Raw genomic sequence first — 19,318 nt, 5'->3', positions numbered from 1 at the left:
TTTATTTTATTTTATTTTATTTTATTTTATTTTATTTTATTTTATTTATTTTTTCTTTAGCATCTGGTAAATATCTTTGGAACACAATATTCTCCTGTGAAAATATTCTCTGAAAATACATCTCAGACACTGAGTGAAACATATTCTTCCCTTAGAGACAATAGCTACTCTACATATCTACTCTAAATAATTCACACAACTTTGCTGAAAATACCAGTCTCTTCAAGAATTTTTCATTAAAATTTAGGATCCTCCTTCTTATCGTCAAGAATTTTAGGCCTCCATATTATTTCATGCTGAGTTTTCTGACACATTTCTCATTGACATTCTTCTGAATGATTGAGTGGTGTTTTAAACCTGCAGAGTTTTTGGAGTTGTAAATACCTACATACCAAACACTAGGTGAAAAGTTAAATTATTAAAGAATTAAAATATTGTTCAGGTCCTTACCAAGTTGTCACTGACTTTTTTTTTTTCTTTAAAGGTAAGAGTGATTACATTGTAGTAAAACTTGGATGAATTTGAACAGTCCCCAACAAAAGAAATCTTAAAAAGTAATGATCTTACCCAACGATGTAATTGCAAAATATTGTACATAGCCCATGAGCATCCCAAAGATCTGGCATTGCCTCTGTATCTCAATGAAGCTGATTGCCAACTAAACCAAAAGGACCATCCAGAATAACAATGAGCCAGGACACTAAAATATTAATACCTGTTTATAAAGGTAATAAATCAGAAGCTGCAGTTGTGGTCATTTGGTGAACATCTCTGCCTCAGCAGAGTCCACAGGGAAAATAAATAAAAAGAGCAATGAGGCAAAAGCAGCTTAGAAAAAGGGTGGGGGTGTCAAGATGGACCACGCAGTATTTTACAATTATAAAGATTTTAGTGGTTTTTGTTTTCCTTTTATTTTATTTCTTTTCATCACCAAGTTCTATTTCCTGCTGCTCATTTATGGTTGTGAATTGGTAGCGAGTCTGTGTGAGTGCATTTTCGGCAGGCAGGGTCAACAGAGAGGCTGAGATGTGTGTCATTTCTCCTACCCTTTCAGTAGCCAGATGCTGATGCTGATCTGGAGAGAGCTGAGCCATGTGTTGGCCATGCAGAGGAGCTGCAGGAAGCTTTGGTGCACCTGCAAGTGCCCAGCTCTGCACCCATCAGCCCTGGGCAGGTGAACGCTGGGCTACCGAGTCATCCTGATGACTGGGGATAATGGTTTTAATCCCCGTGGCCAAGCAAGGAACCAGGAATACATACTGTAGTTCCATGTAATTAATGACGAGTGTATCTTAGTTCATTTTAGAGAAGCTCACAATTTGTTACCTTGGAGTGAAATGCTAGCTGGACACCGAGCTGAGTCGTAAGGTTCACTTCCTGCCTTGGCTTCTCCTGGAAGTTTTACAGCTGTCATAAAGCACATGAAACAGGAACTCTAACCTCAATTTTATGTTATCTGTGCTCATCAAAAATGTCAGGTTCTAACAGGAAACTCCAAACATTTCAGGACAGCAACAGGCAGCACAAACACATGGCTCCTCCCTATCGCTTTCCCTTCAGAGAACAAGCATTTGTTTTTCAGGGGATTAATATTCAAGTTGGGTAGAATTCAGCTTACCTCTCTGGTTCATTTTATTATGCAATAAAATCTGATTTATTCTCATTTGGATACAGAGTATATAGCCATATAAGCATGCAACACTTATAAACAGTTACTTTCCGAGTAGTACAACATAATACCTGCTCTCGGAGGTATTTCTGAGGAATGACAAGTGTCGCTTGCCAAAGGACAGAGATAAAAAGCAGTGTTTTGGATCTGAACATTGCGTGTGGAGCTAATGACTAGTTATGCTGATACCTGTTCAGTTCTTCAGCCTAAAAGAAAAAAGAAAAAAAAAGAGAAAAAAAAAAGAAAGAAAAGGCGCACACACACACACACACAAAACAGCAAATCAAAAGCAGACTACTATGCTGATTTCTCAGTGAACTTTTCTGAGTCTGGTAAACCTCTGTCTCTTTATATTTTGCTTACAGAATGGTCTTATCGTTGCCTGTTACCAGGGGTATGTGGATATTGTAATAGCCTTATCACAATGCCCTCACCTTGATGTGAACTGGCAGGACAACGAAGGGAACACGGCCCTCATCACAGCTGCGCAGGCAGGTAAGGTTCTTTGCTTCACCTCTTGTACAGGGTCTTGGGAGAAACGCGTGTTGTGACTATTATTTTTAGTATTTTTTTCAAAGCCCTGAAAGACATTAGTCTGTGTAAGGTTATCCTTGCCAAGCCTCCTCCCAGATAAGTTTGTCACGATTTTTTTTTGAACTCATAAATCTAAAGCAACATTTATCCTAGGGACAAAGAGAGAAAAAGATATACATTTCTAGTATTTCTAGTTCTTGAGTTAAAAATACAGGGAAGCATGCCCCACGTGTGCAGTCCTGTATGACGTGTCCTTTAAGCCTATTTTCCTATGTTTGCTCTGCCAAGCCACCAGCAATCATTGTGGTGATACAATGCACTGTTAATGCACATAACTATGATCTCTTTTTCTCAAGCTTGTTGCACCTTCCTCAGTGGGTCTGTACCAACTGCTGGCTGTAGGAAAATGTATCGCCATTCAGAAACATCTTCGCTGCTAATACTTTCTTCAGCCAGTCCATAGTAAAAAGCAAAAAGCCCTTCTTACACAGTCTCAGCAAGACTCAGCGTCGACCATTGCTGATTCTATCACAGGCTGGCTGTATTGACATCAGCCTTGTTAATCCTGATGCAGACTGGAGTGAGAGCAGAGCTTGTCTCCAGGCTGTCTTTTATCCCACCCAGCGTGGTGATATTCTGTCAGCAAGTGTAACAGATCGCATACGAGCAGGGGGTGCTCCCCAAAGCAGTGCCGGTTCTAAGTGCACAGACACAAAGCAATCTGTCGATTATCTCTGTTAAAACTGTAACAATGAATGTTAAGCCTTTAAGCGAAGCTCTAGCTTTCTGTTCCAAGTGGTAACAAAATGCTGAAGCATATGGATTAGGAAAAATCTGACCGAGGGGGTTATCCCTTTGTAGTCTGAAAGCTGTCCCCTGGGCCTGCCTGGCTCTGCACCCAGGGGTTCCTTTGCATCTCTCAAGTGTGCTCCTCAAAGGCACTTTGTAAAGACTGCACACCGAGTCTCCACCGTTTCTTCTCACTGATGAAGAATATAGGAGATGATGGGAAATAATATTCCCTCCCAGAGCCTACCTGTTCTTCTCTGGCTGGATGGAGGAAACAAATTTCTGTCAGACAGCGTCAATGGACATTACAAGATTGGAGTGCTTAGGTTTGATTTTAACTCAGTAATATTGCCACTAAGAATTTCCACTTAGTAACCAAACTTTGCTCTGTGTTGTACCAAAAAGTGAGCAATGCTGAAGATGTCACTGTGAGACAGGCCTTAAACACTGGAAGAAATAACTGCAGCCAGAGTTCCTGGCAAAGCCATGGGTATAGCAGTTCTCTAAAGAAAGTGGAGAAGTCTCCAAAACTCTCGTCTAATTCTATTTATCTGCCTAGCATGAATCTGGACTATAAAAGGTTTAACATTAATACCGACTCCTTCCGACCGTTATAACTCATGCTAATAAGCTCAGAATTAATCCGGGGGGCTGACATTGACCCGACTCTGTCTGCCAGCACTTGCTATTGATTCCCAACGCAACTGGAAATGACTGCAGTCAGCAGAAGCTTACACAACTCCTAACAACTGGGATGTTTTCCCCTGCCTGCAATAATCCCGAGCTCTGGCGTTGACACCAGTTATTTCATTCATTATCACAAGATACTGCTGTAGCATTAGTACAGATTACCATGCGGTTAACACTGCAATCAGAGGAGCTGCAGTGTGATAGATGTTGCTTAATTACCGCTGAGCGTTAAGTATTAACACCGAGCAGTATATTGTAGAGAACTGAAGGCAAAGTCTATACGATCTTTCCTTTAGTGGTAGGTTTATTCAGTTTTTACTCACAAGCCATGGAAATAATAATATTTCTGCAAAATAAATCATTTGCAGGGATCACTGCTATTTATAACAAAAATACTCTTTCTTCCTCGTGGAAAGTCTAGAGCAAACCCACCTTCTTTCTGTTAATTGCAAGACGATATCAGGTATTTTAGAGAGCACTTCTGGTTTTGTTATGATGCTCTTCCCAGCTGGGCCACCACCAACTGACCCCAGAAAGCAGCTTTGGGGTGGGAAGAGGCCACGGTCCTGTGGGATTCTTTTGTGGGCTTCAGGGACTGCATCTGCACAGGAGGGCACAGGTAGTGGGAGACAGCATGGAAGCCTCTTTACTTTTGCCAGAGGAGTTTAAAATCCACACTTGCTTATGCAGGTTCATGGCTGCCTAGACATGCTGCTCCAACCTGAGTGGCAGGTTGAAGTAAATAGAATTATTTTAAAGACCAGCTGAAGTCTCAGAAGATAATTGAATTCAGCTCCTTGTACCCATCTGCTTTTGATGACTTCAGATTCGCATCTTTCAAAGAACCAGTTTTAAACCGAAGGTCTTCTGCATGGCCTGACCTGAAAAAAAAAAGTAGTCTGGAGGGATCAGTGGAAAGCAGAAGGTTCTTAATAAGCTGATTAGTATAGAAAAATAACCACAAACAAAGCACTTAACTTCATGTGTCAATTTCAGCTTAGAAAATCAGTCTGCTTGCTTGCTCTTCTCAATATTTCTTACAGACACGGGATGCTTTCTCAAAGGGAGCTTGCCCTTCAAAGCTGAAAGTTTGCTGCAGCCTGCAGGAGGTGGTGCCCAGCAATGGGTGCTAAAGCAGAAGCAGTCATCACGTCAGTATGAGGGCAGCACGGAAAAAATGGGAGATTGATGCAAATGAGTGAATGGAATAACAAGAAATGGAAAGAGAAAGGAAGGAAAGTGGTTACAAAAAAAAAAAATTACATTAAATACAATCTTCTGGTTCTCAGTTTCTCTGTTCATGAGGACATAGTTATATCAGTGGCAACATATGGTATGTTCTGGTACTTACAGAGAGGGTTTTTGCTCCCTTTTAAAGTATAGATATTATATGATACAAGAACAAGTTTGGGGCAGGCTGCAGCCCTTCAAACACAAAATCACAAAGTAACCCAATCTCTTTTCGTTAACGAAGACATGAGAACACAACTACCTAAAGCACACAGACCATAAAAGATTCGGTTCCATCTATCCCCCAGAAAGCATTCACTGCTCATAGACCAACACAGTCTGTGAGAGAGCATCTTCCTCACTATGCAGATTATCCTTCTGCCTGTATTACACAGATTATTAGGTAGCATTGTATTCATTATATGCATTTCTTCTGTGGCAGCAATTAAGCGAATTAAGCTATTACAGACATCTGTGCTGATCCCTAAATACGTCTCACAGGGCAAAGAACTGTGCCCTTAGCACGCCGGTTCTGCCAGTGGGTAGATCAGGCTGGCAGACAGCAGGAGCCTGGTTTGAATTCAGTACGATCAAACCAGCTGAGGCCACGTTCATTTATTTCAGAGCTGCAAACAGCTTTCAGAGCAGGCTTTAAATCATCGAAGGCTCACCTGGTTTACGATTTAGATATGTGCTTTTAGTTCCTGCAAATGCAGGAGAACTGAAGCAAACGTTGTGGCCTTAAATCAAAAGCATATGACACAGTTTGAACAAAAACTTGGCAGCTCTGAGTTTTGCTTTGAATTTGATATTTGTTTGAACTTTAAATTTGAAGCAAACCTCAGAGGACAGAAACTTCTGCAGATTGAAACTGAAGTGGTTTTCAGGAATCCTTGTGACATGAAACTTCTGAGAATCACAAACCTCTCTTTCTCTTTCTCTTTCTTTTTCTCTTTCTCTTTCTCTTTCTCCTTCCCCTTCTCCTTCCCCTTCCCCTTCTTCCTTTTTTTTTTTTTTTTTTTTTTTTTTTTTTTTTTTTTTTTTTTTTTTTGTTATTTTATTGCTGTTTTTTGTTTTTTATTCTCCCCGTATCATATGAGGCCATCTGTAGTCCCCTGGAGAGTTTTGCATGAACAAAGTCTCACAGGATTGACTCTTAGGATCACCCTACATTTGCAAAACATCTCTTACTACAGCTATGGTTTTGGCAAAGGGAAGAACGTCTTTAATAATGTAATAAGTGCTGAAAAATCTTCCTTTTTATTATTTCTCCTTGCTTCAGTTCCTGCCTCCGATTTCTGTGGTAGAAAAGCATTACTTCAGCTGTTCAAAACCATCCTGAAGCACACTGTCCATGGATGAAATAGAGCATGTCCTGCAAAACAATTAGGGAACAAAGATTCTCCTGGTAGTAACTGATATCCTGTCAGGATTTGGTCTCACGCCATAAAGTCAGTGAAGCTGAAGCCTCTGCATTGAGTAAGCAGGACCGGGTCACTTGATCCTGCCATGAACCCAGATCACTTTTGCTTTGCTCAGTTTGCTGTATCTTTATGTTTCATTTGCATCAAACTGGGAGCTCTTCACCTGATTTTCCCTGGCATTGTTAAACTGATCTGTGCTATCTCCACACCTGCTCAAGTTTCAGCAGAGTTTCCAGTTATGCAGCAAGGTAGCAGAGTCCAGCAAATTCTAGGAGACCAAGAGTAACACCTAGGAAACAAATTAATTGGTAAGGGTTTTCTTAACTTGCTTTCCGAAGCGAGTGCAGGACTGTGCTGGAACAAAGCAATGGCTGATGAAATCTGCACCAGATGTGACACCAGCGACTTTAAAAAATCATCCTGTATGAATTATAATCTGCTTCAGTAGCATTTTTAGATGAATTTGAGTGACATGCATCACAGGATATTCAGCTGGACGGCAGAGTGAGATGAGAGAATATTTTTACAGCTCCTGCTAATTAAATTGTGATTGTTGCAGCTGCCTGACAGACTGCATTATTTTATAAAGCGTCAAAGCATCATAAAATGAATGACAAGCGAGGGAAAAGCTGTTTTGGATGACTCATAATGGCACTAGATATTTTTCTGGTTCTGATAGTCCAATTATAAAGGCTTGATGTTTTAATTGGTCTTCCTACCATCTAGCCAGAGACACCTTCAGCTACTCGGTACACCCTTGCTGACAACAGTTATCCAGGCTCACGAGGCACATGAATGGCAATAACAGTTGCTTTTAGTAATAGAACATAAGATGTTTATTTTTCTACCAACACCGAAGAGCAGCCCCATTTTTCTGTTACCAGACCAAGTGACTTTACATGGTCAGATGGAAAAATAAAAGTGTGGGATTCAAAGCAGAACATTTCTTTGTTTAATATCAGGCCTGGAATGGTTAGTAGCATTGGCTGGAACTACCACATGTTACTGCATCTTAATGAAACACTGTGAAGGTAAGGCTCAAATTTACCTGAGGAGTGAAAAAGCTGAATCTTTGCAACCATTTTCCCCAGGGGACAGGCAGTACTACCCATTGATTCAAGAAACTGAGGCCCCTTGCAACCTCAAAGTGACCACTTATGGCCCTTAATCATTCCTTTACCTCAGATGGATTTCCAGGGAGAAGAACCCCCCACTGAGAACAACTTGAGAGAAGGTGGGAGCCCAGGTTTCAGGCTCCTATCCCAACACTCGCCACAAGACAGTGCCACCTAATGCTAAATCTAGTGACTGCAGTGACCAGAAAAGGACATGAGGAAAACAGATCTCATTAATTGTCTGTATTTTTCCAGTTTGCAAACCTGCAGGATTTATTTTTGGTTTTAACTTGAGACTGCCTCTTGATTTTGTGGTGGATTTTCTCTGTTATTTTTTTTTTTTTTTCATTTCTTTAAAGGGCACATAACCATTACAAACTACTTGTTGAACTATTTTCCTGGGCTTGACATTGAGAAGAGGAATGTGTTCGGATTCACAGCGCTGATGAAATCTGCAATGCAGGGACGAACAGAATGTGTGAAAGCCTTGATGTTGGCAGGTATGCAAAGCACTTTGCTGCTTCTTCTTCATCATCTACCTGTAAATACTAGACAGGCACACACAAGCAACAACAAAAATTGCCTCTTGCTGTGTGTATTCTGAGAGGCGTGGTGCAGCCTTGCCTGGAAATGGGAGCAGACTTTAATGAAATGGTAGGCAAGGAGGTGAAGCAACATGCTGCAGGAGGAAGAGTGCTCTGTTTGTGGAACCTCATCCATGAACTTTCCAGGTCCTCTCAGTGTCAGATTTATTGTCTCCAGGAGAGGTCAGGGAATGTGATCACTGAGATTTGTAGATGGTAAGCTAATGAAATTTGTGTCATAGCTCGGAAAGACATGCAGATCTCTTGCTGCCAGCTGCTGTGGGTCTGATGGTGCGGGGGTGGGTGATGGTAGTGTTACCATGGGGTCTTGTAGACATCCACCTCTCCCTCCAGCCATGGAGTAGGGAGTTTTGGGTGCAGGGTTCATACCCCACCAGGAATATTGGTGGAAAATTTGGCAATATAGGGAGAAACCTCTCTTTCTAGCCCCTCTACAGATCTGAGTTGTGCCTCAAGGTTTATAAGTAACAGTACCAGAAAGTCTGTACCAGCTGAAGGGAGAGAATTGCAGCACAGGGATTGAGGAGGTCTGTCTCTGCCCAGCTGCCTCTTTGCATCTGGGAACAGGAAATATGTTTCTTGTCTTTGGCCCTGGTCTTTGCAGCTGAATTTCCAGTCATAGTCATAGTGAGGTAAAGGGCTGCTGGAAAGGAAACCTGGAAGGGTGAGAGGCACTGGGGCAACATCCTCTACAGGAGCAGTACCAGACCCCTGGCAGGGCTGTACAGCACCTTTTAGCCACCATATTGGATGCTTTTGTTGTGTTATTAATATATAAATTATTAGTTCATGTGTATATAAGTGTATTAGTATACTTTATTTTATTGCAGGTATTTGGCACAAATCAAATTTTATGGACATGATAATAGATAACATAGGAACATCATTGCTATTTAGACCAAAAATCCTACAGGCCCACTTCATTGTAGACTGAGATGTTGAATGGGTAGTTTATTTCACCTGTTTTGCTGTCACAGAAGTCTAACCCTTCATAATTTGAGTGTTTTAAGTAGAAGGCATTTGTCAAGCATAGTGATAATACTTTCATCCATTTTCATAATATCCAGTTTATAGATGTAGATATGGCACAGAAAATGCTTGAATGATATGGTAACTGATGTTATTTCCTGCAAGACTCTCTAGCTTCTTACACTGGAATCAAGGTTTTGGAGTCAGATCAGTCACTTTGGAGTTAAATTTTTATAAATAAAAATTATAAAATGACTGTTAGAGCTAGAGCACTGCTAGACACAGACGCAGTTTCTGGACTAATATCTACTTTGTGCAGATGCTAGTTCAGAATTTTGCAGTGGCTGCTATAAATTATCACTTAAAATGAAACTTCAGTCTCCAGACCTTAAAACTTATCAAATTGACCTGACAGTGTCATGGCTTTCTATTACTATCACTGGAGATCTGATGGAAGCTTGTTCTTTCTGTTTTGGTCACTAGAAGCTATTTCACAACCTTTCAATTTTTGTATACAACTCAGTCCAAGTTATTGTATTTCTTGTACAAAAAGTATCAATATCAAAATTGAATATATGGTTGCTGCCTCTGTCATCTGGACAGCCACCTTCTCTTTTTCATGTTATAAGCAAACAGAAGAGTGGGAAGAACAAACCTTCAGCCAGCCAGAAAAGAGGTTAGTTAGCCTCCTATCAGATTTACCTACAAACAGTTATATTTGTGCTTTTTGTTCACTAGGGATAGTGAGGATACATAACATTGGCTAAAGAGTAAAGGATTAATATACTCTGAGTTTCTAAACTGCAGTTTACTTACATGTTTTAGTAAGTATTTTGCAGGTCCACACATTTTCAGCTTAAAATAGGAGCCACAAAGGAAGTGTGGTAGATTTCCTGCACCCATTTTAATATCTGATTATTGTTTAGCATTGGACAGCCTGGTGAAATGTAGGCAGGGAGCAGCTCATTCAGAATGGATTTAGACACAGTTAGCGGCTGAAGGGAACCAAGTGGCTGCAGGAGTAAAGTGTTAGTTTGCTGAGAAAGGTGAAAAAAACATTACTGAAAGATTTTGGGAAAAATCAGTTTCACAAGTAACACAATCCGTCAGGTTCCAGTTAAATTCTATGTTAAAAGGTAAGAATGTTGGAAATGTAGGGTGACAACACCCATAATCAGCCATGGACCTACTTGCAGAACCTATGCCTGTAGTACAGCTACAGAACAGGTGTGTGTCTTGAAAAAGAGTTAGAGCCAGGCAGTTTTTAACCCTAGTATCTGCATAATGGCTTGGGTAAAATCTGTTTTCTGGCACCTACTTAGGGCAATGCAGGAGGTCAGTAAAGGAAAATAACTCACCTTTCCAGCTGCCCAAGTAGGATTTAACAATCAGATGGAGAAGAGGCAGCAGCAGAGCGTGACAGATGGCTGGAGCTGGATTTTCAAAGTGACTGCTCTTCCCGAAACTTGTGCTCCTGGAGGGTAGCCAAGGTCAATCACTACATGACAAAGGTGTGCTGAGACACTTGGCCGTAATGTCTGCTCTTTCAAAGCGAACCTTTGGAACATGTGGATTTGCTGTTTGGGAATGCAAAGCGAGTAAGACGGGACCTGAGCTGCTCACAGGCAGTTTGTCACAGGCTGCTGCATGGCCAGGACCGCAGCGCTGCCAGCAGCCAGCCAGCCAGAAAGCCCGGGCAGGAGCACAGAAATGCCAGCCATAATTCACCACACGAGACCCATCGCGATCTCTAGTGTACACTGAGTGCTGCTTTAGTAAAGCCACTGGAGTGGCTGTGGATCTAGAGACTGGGCTTTAAATACTGTGCGTGAAACAGCTCGGTGATAGATGCCTGTCTTTCTGAGCTCTCCCGCTCCCTGTCATTAAACCCAGCTCCCTCCTGGGAAAGCTGTCCTGTTGTTTTGCTTTCTTCTTTTTGGTCTGATGCCTATTCCTAAGCCAAGCGCTGTCTTGGGAATTCCCGAGTCTGAGGAATATCCTGGAGCTAAGAGCTCCCTAACCCAAAGCCCTGCTTCTTGCAGGTCTTCTGAGTTACCATGCATGAGCCTCCGTGCCAAAAAAGCCCTGCTCCGCCCTACCCCTGTCCTGCTGAGCAAGCTCAGCAATTCTTCTTAAGCATGAGCAGTGTTTTTCAGCATTTCCGGGCCCATCGTGATCCTTTCAGAGGGAACAGAGGGGGACTCAAGCCCCCACACTCAGCATGAGTGTTGTCTGAAGGGAATCGCAGAGCTGATCTTGAAGTTCTCCCTTTCTCTGGGCTCTTTGGCATGGCAAGACCAAGCAAAAGGGGCCCAGTTACCTATTCTGGAAACCCACTAGAGTCTGATGAGGGGTCTGAGATGGAAAGCTGAAACTGTGGCTGTCTAGTTAATATTTAAAAAGGGACAAGATTATTCGTGTCTCTTGCAGGTGACACGTTCTGTTGAATGACACCTTTGTTTAGAAATGCCTCTGGATTTGTACAGAAAATCAATAGCGTTGTAGTAAATCACGCCTTAGAGAGATTTTGTGATACAAGTTACAAAGTCAGCATTGATTTTTGTTGAAAGATCAGGATTTCCATACTCTGCAGTATTGTTTCCCTACATAAAGTTTTCAAAATATCTGGGGACGCATCTGTCAGAGATCAGCAAGTGTGGGCTTCACCTCAAAGGAAGGTGAGACAAGGGTGATAGCAAGGCACACAGAGGAGTCACTGGCTTCACCAACAAAAGTGCTTCTTTAAGAAACGAAGCAGGTCCAGTGGCAACAACCTGGGTCAGTCTGTACTGCAGTGGCTGCCAGGCAGGCCTGTGGTGACGAGGCAAGCCCATGGGGTCAAGGCCTAAGGTCAGACTAGGAGCCAAGCCTACAGGTCAAGGTCCAGACCAGCAAGGCACAAGGGCAGAGACAGCTACAGCACAGCTCAGGCAAGGACCAGAGCTGAGAGTCTGAGCTTGAATGCAGCCACCAAGCAAAGACAGGGAGCCCCCAGTGACACTTCTCACAGCACTTTCTCATACAGCTCTTTTTTGTTTGGTGCTCATCCACGGTGCCACAGCTGCAGCATATCAGAGCTGGCACTTACTTTTCTTGAAGATAATGGTAAACAGCTGTCTTCACCTCTTGCCTGTTTACAACCAGAGCATACTGTTCCTTAAAACAGATATTTGGACACAGTTCCTTTAGCTACTACTTTTCCTTTAGTAAATCCATGGCTGTTATGTGTACAACAAAGAAACATCTTCCACATAGTTTGCCATATTTTCAGTCAGCTCTAGGGGAAAGAAGTGCAGACACAGGCAAGTGTTAAGAATGGGACATGAGAAGTGGCTAGCCTGAAAGGAGAGAGAGTCAGGGGTAGGAAATTTGGGTAGGGTGGGTTCAAAAACAGGCTAGTGAAGTGGAAGGACATGTTTTTTTGTGCCTTTTTCCATTCTCCCCTCTTTGGTTTGTCTGTCACTTCTGTTGTGAATGTCTTCAAACCCAGCTGCCTTTGAGCTCTCACAATCCTTTCTTGTCTCCACAGCTAACAAACTCTCTGACTTGATTAAATCTTTCTCTTCTTTGTCTCCTTCCAGACTGAGCCCCATACTTGACTCTTTGAAGTGCCTTCTCTTGGAGCGGTCATTTCAAATTTCACTTAAACTACATTTAAATCAAGATCAACTTCTTTGCTTAGGGTGTCTCCTTCCATCCACAGTCCAACCTGAGAAAAATAGTTTATCATAATGTTTCTCTAGCCTTTTCCCCAGATCTCAGCCTCTGCACAATTCTATTTCCCAAAGCAATGTGACAGAATGTCTTTTCTTTTGTTCCAAGATCTGTGTAGGTCAATTATGCGTTGGTCGTTTGAGAATGGTGCTTCAGCTGGCAGAAAAGCCCATCAAGAAGTCAAAAGCTGTAGCCTGTTCATTTTTTAGCTTAAACTTTTTTCAATATACTCAGAAGTTATCTATAGTGTTAGTGATATGTATAAACCAAAATTGAATATGAATTTGCTCAGAAGTGTGGGAAGATTTGTTAATTAACAGTATTTGTTTTTCTTTTCCTTGAGGGGCCAATGTTCACTCGACTGACCCAAGCCGTGGACTGACTTCGTGGGAATGGGCTTGTTACACAGGAAGATCAGAATCTGCCTTCATCATGCAAAAGCTGATGGATAGGCCATGCCCAGAACAGTTATGTGATCAATACAAACCAGAATGGCCAAAGATGAAGGAACTCCTTGCCAAGGCTGCAGAGCCAAAGACCTGTTTGCAGAGGATTTCTGAGTGCATGAGATCGGCTGTCTCATTCCGTGTTTTCCATGGCCCAGAAGAAGACGGGGTCCTTGATCACATGGTGAAGGTGACCACAAGCTTAGGCAGCCCTTTCATTGCTCTGTCATGCAGGACTGTGTGCCCAGGAAGCCCACCTGCTGTGGGAAAACGCAGACTGGCTGTTCAGGAAATCCTTAGGAAGCAGAGAGCTGAGGAGATCCGATCCCTGGACAAAGACCACGTTAGCAGCTATGAGAAATTATTTCAGAACTCCAAAATCACATTGATCCCCAAGAAGAAGGACCGGCGAGCCAGTTTGCAGCCCGTCAGCCTTGCAGTGTCTCAAATGAACACTATAGCCACCAGGAAAACAAGCCTCTTGCCGCTCCACCTGCTCAGACGGAGCAGCGTGAGACCAGGATTTGTCATCCCCAAAGTCCGTATCAGCAAGGCTCCTCCGCCCACCTTCCAGCCAGAAAATGCGAGAAGGAGGAGCAGCGCTAAAGACGACCCCTATTTGCAGATTCCTAAATGGAGGTACAAGGAGCTAAAAGAGGAGCGGAAGAAGGCAGAGGAACAGGAAAAGAAAAGAGCCGAAGAGGCTCAGAAACAGAGGCAGGTGTCTCCTGCCAGATCCAGGACCTGATTTAATGGCAGTGAGGAAGGTTTGAGAGCCATTAGTCTTGTTATCTGAGCAAGATAACAGACTGCATGCCATCATGCATGCCTGCTGTTGTTGGAGCTGGAATACTGAGCAATGGCCTTTACAGTGCATAAACAGGGCAAGGGCTATGCCTCGGTGTGTCTGATCATGGACATGAAGGTACTTTGGGGTGGAAGACAGAAAAGTATACCTGTCTGCTGTTGATAGGAAGTTTAAGTGGTGCTGTCCTTTTATGGTTTCCTTTCTTCCAGTTCCAGGTGAATGACAGAGGAGCAGCTTGAAAAACAACATGTGAAAGGATCATATTTTGTGTTTGTTCATTTTGTAATGGACAAAATTGAGGAGTTGTGCTTTTGACACTAGATATCTTTCCCCTCCTTGTATAGGTAGACATATTTCAAAGTTTCATAGTAATAAGGAAAAGTTTTAAATATACCACAGAGTCTCAGTGGGCAGTGAACATCCAATCCTATAACTGTTTTGAATATACCAAGCACTTTATATTAATACAGTAATCAAAGTTTAAGACAGTATAGGTATTAAACTGTACAGCCCTATATGGTCTGTATGGGTACAATTCTTAATGATATTGTTTTGTTGAGTATAAAAAAGGGCTGTATATGAAATATTTCTATAGTTGAGGTATTCGCATCCTCTGCAGATATAAATCAGGGGCAAGGACTGATTTTTCTGGAGCAACAGAGAAGCTGAACTAATTTTTGTATGCCACAGTCACCTAATATTTGCCTCCCCCATTAAGTTTCCCTGAATCCTCTATCTGTTGTCTCCTCTTTAGGCTCAGGGATTTATTTGCCATTGAATTTAACTGTGAAATGAGGGAGATGGTGAACCACAGGTGGGCTTTATTTTTATTTTTTATTTTTTTCTCTTTATATTTAAATTCCTATTTAAAAAATAAAACCACCAGGTTTATTGTGAGTGTCTACTCTAGGACCTTTTTGCATTATAGCCAGGACAGAATAATCATGCAGCTTCTGGGAATTCAAGCAATTTTCCGAGGTATCAAGTCTAGCCATAGGCTATGAAAATCCAGTTGGTGTCAGGCAGCTCAGCCACTGGTGTTTGGAAATCATGGCCGGATTCATTGTGAGCTTTGATATTATGCACCTGGGTGCCCACAGAAGGCAGGACACTACTCCACTTTCTCAACACTGGAAGAAAACACTCTCTAGCACTGAAGGTAAAGCAGGAATGGACCATGATGGTCTGTGGTAAAAGACTGCCACATCAGACATCCTGTCCCAGACCCTGAAGCCCACGGGATATGTGGGGACACACTGTCCTCACAATCCAAAGACTCTTAGAGCCATTCTCCCATCCCCAGATTTGATCTAAATTGTTGGGTTGGCCAGGGCAGCACATTGTGCTTACAGAAACATTGTCTAAACTTGCTGCTTACTTAAAAAAAAAAAAAAAAAAAAGAACACATTCATAACGGTGGAGGTCAAAAGCAAAAAGCTCAGGCTTTGCTCCTCTTTGATAAGAAATGGGCTGTGGTGTGTTCTCCTCATGGGGTTGCTCTGCTGGAGCCCAGGCTGACCACAGCTGCTGCTCTGACCAGCTTCTTCCAACAATTAAATACAGAGAAACCATTTACACCCTTTATTCTCACAGCACAAAGTCTAGCCAGAGTCTCACTGAACATGTAAAGAAACTGTATGTGTCATGGGAGAAATAAATTCAATCGATTGCAAACTGATGCCCAGGCTGGTATTGCTAGCTAGCAGGTCTGGGGTCAGGTCTCCACAGAGGTTACAGCAGACCCGTGAAACAAGGGTTTTTCACAGATCCTGTTCTTTGTCCATCTTGCTGGAATAGCTGTGCTGGCTAGCTCGCTTTGCCAGATAGCCCTCCAGCCCAGAGCTGATGGAATAAGCACCCTGCTAATAAACCTCTCCAGCACTATGAATATAAAGAGGATTTTAGTCTGCGACTGCATCAGTTCTGTGCAATTCATAGGCACTAATGTTGTAATAGGTTTTCTGTGACTGGAATATAAGGTAGAAGCTGAACTCATTTCTCTGGAGGGTAAGAAGATGCCCTTTTAGCCATTGGTAGCAGAGATGTCAGGATGGATTTTGATGTGGTACAGTGTTGAATGGTTTAACTACTAATTTCTGTCTACTGCCAGCCCAGTGTACTTAAGATTTAAGCATTCGGATTCAGTGTCAAAAACAACCTGTGCTGCAGGTGAATTTGCACTCTCAGGACCACTTGCAGGAGACACACAATTGCCAGGTGCTCTCAGGGATTAACATACAGTGTGTTAGACACAAGGGCTGAAAATGAAGCCTGTTTTCTAACCCTTGGTACTTCACTGTGTAAATGTGTATAAATACGTGGTGTTTCCATTAAAAAGAGGCACAAGCTGTTGAACTTATCTGGTGACCTTATTTTTGAGAGAGCAGTGGGGAAGTTGCCTGCCACTCCTCAGGGCTGGGGAGCAGGGAGCGGCAGGGGCACAGCTACCAGGCGGTGGAAGAGGAGAGAGAGGTCCCTGGCACAAGCTAGGCAGCTCCAAATGACATCTCACTGGGTGAAACGCAGAGGTGACACCCTCTGACAGGTGTCTGTGTTTCTGCAGAGCCGCAAAGAAAGGAGCCTGGGTAGTTTTTTGGATGTCCAGGAAGGTCCCAGCCCATCCCCTCACCCTGCTGCTGAGCCAGACCCAACGAGCACCAGCAGCAGCAGAGCTGCTTGGGGGTGCCAGCTGTGAAGCAGGGCAAAAAGATCTGCAAGAAACAGGAATTACCCTCACATTTTTCCTCCTTTTAAATCATCACAGGTAGAGTTACAAACCAATACGGCCATGTGGGTCATTTAGAGAGGCTGTTCATTACTTAGTTAATTACTCACCAGGAGAGTGTATTCAGCAGAGACAGCGGCCGATGAGGCAGCCAGCAGTCCTCTCCAGGCAAGCAGAAACTGGATTGACAGTTCTGTAGACTCTCTGTACAGTAAATTATGCAATTAAACCTCTGAATTCCCAGTCACTAATGAAAAGTGCTAAGCTAACATTATTAGAGATAACAACCAGCAGAGGTGATCCCTGGGCAGAGAGGAGAGTGGACAAGAGGTAGTGGAGGCAATGAGGGGGGAAGAAAATGCATTGACAGCTCTGTCGTGCCTCTGATCTAAACCAAGACTGGCTTTTTGACCCAGCTGTTTCTGGCTATTGTGCAGACAAGAGTTAAAAGCAGTCATAAAGGCTTGCTGTGGTCCACCAAGGAGTATATTACCCAAAAAGAGCGGGATTCAGCACGGGCCTCCTTTGGTGTCTCCAAAATTTCTCAGAGCTGGCTTTTCTACTTGTTTCAAGTAGCCGTTTTCAGCACCTCTGCACACCTTCCTGAGCACAGAGTAATTGGTTTGTACAGCATATGCAAATACATTGAATGACTTTCTAAGAGGTAATGGTATAGATACTGAAATGCTTTAAGCTTCTTTTTTAGTTTAACAATGAATAGCCCGTAAAATGTCACTGCAGTCATTAGGAGGCAAAAGTTATTGTTACAAAAACAATCAAACAAACAAAAAACAAGCAAAACCTCAACCCAAGCCCCCAGTCCCTCAGTCTTTGCTGTTATCAGTCGCTCTGATGCAATGTAGCTGCAGTATATATCCCACATGGAGAAAAGTATTTCTCCCTCGTGGAGAAAAAATAGATTATAAGCAACATGAAAAAAAGGTTTATTGAATGGACGAAATACCCAATCGCCACTGTGTCCAGTAGCTATCTCTTCCTTTGGTAACACGTACATTAAATTTTTGCAAGACAAACTTACCTTGTCCTTATTTATGCTAGAAACAAATGAGCTGATAGCCTAGATGGGGTCTGCAACATCCCAGGATGCTCTTTTGGAGCTTTTTATCCAGCAATGCCTTTGGACACAGTGTTGTGAAAGACTTGATCTGAGGTTGGGGAAAATGCCTTTGGCAATGTCTTGAAACAAAGAGAGTCAAATAAACCTGTCACTCGGCAGGCTGGCCACCAGGGACCCTTGCCAAAACGCAGAGCATCCAGTCTACCAAAACGTGATCAGGTCAGATGAGTACAAACTCAAACTAACATCCCATCTGCTGTTCGGAGAGTTGTCACCTTAGCGTGGCCAGCACTGCTTGCCTGTGTTGTTACCACACTGCCCATCCACCATGAAGAGGTAAGCAAGCAGTGCTTTTTGATTCAGGGACAACAACACTTAGGTCCTTCCATGGACTGAAAATGTTCAAGGCTACCAGGCCTGCCCTTTGGAGAAAGAAGAGGAGCAGGAGGCAAGGGGCAGCCTGCAGAGCCATGAGAGGCTGTTTGTAGGGCATGCACAGATCAAACAATGAAAGCGTGACATCAGCTCATTCAGAGCAGGACACATCAAGTAACTGATTTCGGTACAGACACATTTCTGCTATTGCTCCTCCTTAAATAAGTCCAAAATTGCTCCTCTATGTTAAGCCGAAGGTGATAAACACAAACCAGTGCTTTAAATAGGTTGTGAGGCAACAGGTTCCTCATAAATAAACCCTCAGATGCATAACTCACACAGATTGAGTCCTGTACCAGCTCAGTCCTACTGGGTTTCCCATGGGAGCTCTACAGGCTTTCAAATAAACCTGGGAGCACTGTTTCTCTAGGACACAGTATGCTCCACAACTCTAATAATAATAATCATCATCATAATCGAATCATAGAATATCCTGAGTTGGATAATAATAATAATAATAATAATAATAATAACAACGCTCATTTTAATTGGTGAGTATTTTTAAAAAATGCTCATCATCCCCACATAATGTTTCTCTCAAGCCACTTCCTCTGCTTGCAGAAGGCCAAGGGAGAATTATTTCCAGGGGAAAATCAGTTTGGGAAGCTCACCAAGGACTGGAAAATTGTATTAGGATTGTATTAGGTTTGCAGTGTTTCTGACCACAGCTCTTGGGTCATCCAAATAAGCAAAACATGTAACATTCATAGGTAACTCCAAAGGTACAGCAGGGCGTCACGGTGCTAGAAAAGAGGCCTGAATTACACAGAGCATCACCTGGTAGCTGAGAAGGGCCAACTCGTATTGCTCTGGACAGGAATTTCCTGAACAGGAATTTTCTTCTGTCTGGAGAATTCCTGTGTACAGGTAAATGCAGCATTTAAGGAAAACCTCATAAGCTCTGCACTCTTTTTTGCATTGGGTGTAGTAGAGCTGCTGACCACGAAGGATAAATTTCATCAGCCAGAGCCACGCTTAGACCAAGACATGATTTATAATGCTAAATATTCTGAATAAGGACATCCCAAACATGGTGAACTGAATGCCAGTGAACACCTTTGTTCCCTGCCTATGTAATCAAATTATA

General features: G+C 42.7%; 1 protein-coding gene and 1 long non-coding RNA gene across 3 annotated transcripts in view; one reads left to right on the top strand and one right to left on the bottom strand.

Moving 5' to 3' along the window:
* The window catches only part of ANKRD33B (ankyrin repeat domain 33B), a 39,468-nt gene extending 24,086 nt beyond the window's left edge, over nt 1-15,382 (top strand). For both annotated transcript variants that reach the window (XM_035317426.1, XM_035317425.1), the window contains exons 2-4: nt 2,035-2,164; nt 7,811-7,951; nt 13,083-15,382. In XM_035317426.1, coding sequence (XP_035173317.1) covers nt 2,035-2,164; nt 7,811-7,951; nt 13,083-13,933 — 1,122 coding nt within the window. In that variant the 3' untranslated portion in view covers nt 13,934-15,382. The remainder of the gene's footprint in view (nt 1-2,034; nt 2,165-7,810; nt 7,952-13,082) is intronic.
* On the bottom strand, nt 4,088-10,980 carry LOC118161794. The gene is made up of 3 exons (XR_004748169.1): nt 10,754-10,980; nt 10,384-10,602; nt 4,088-4,283 (listed from the first exon to the last, which is right to left on the bottom strand). It is a non-coding gene; the product is annotated as an uncharacterized LOC118161794 (long non-coding RNA).
* Nucleotides 15,383-19,318: the final 3,936 nt, after the last annotated feature.

Source organism: Oxyura jamaicensis, chromosome 2, assembly GCF_011077185.1.
Source record: "Oxyura jamaicensis isolate SHBP4307 breed ruddy duck chromosome 2, BPBGC_Ojam_1.0, whole genome shotgun sequence".
In the NCBI taxonomy this organism is placed as follows: Eukaryota; Metazoa; Chordata; class Aves; order Anseriformes; family Anatidae; genus Oxyura; species Oxyura jamaicensis.
The sequence above is the reverse complement of the archived record's forward strand: the minus strand, read 5'-3'. Positions and strand labels throughout refer to the sequence as shown.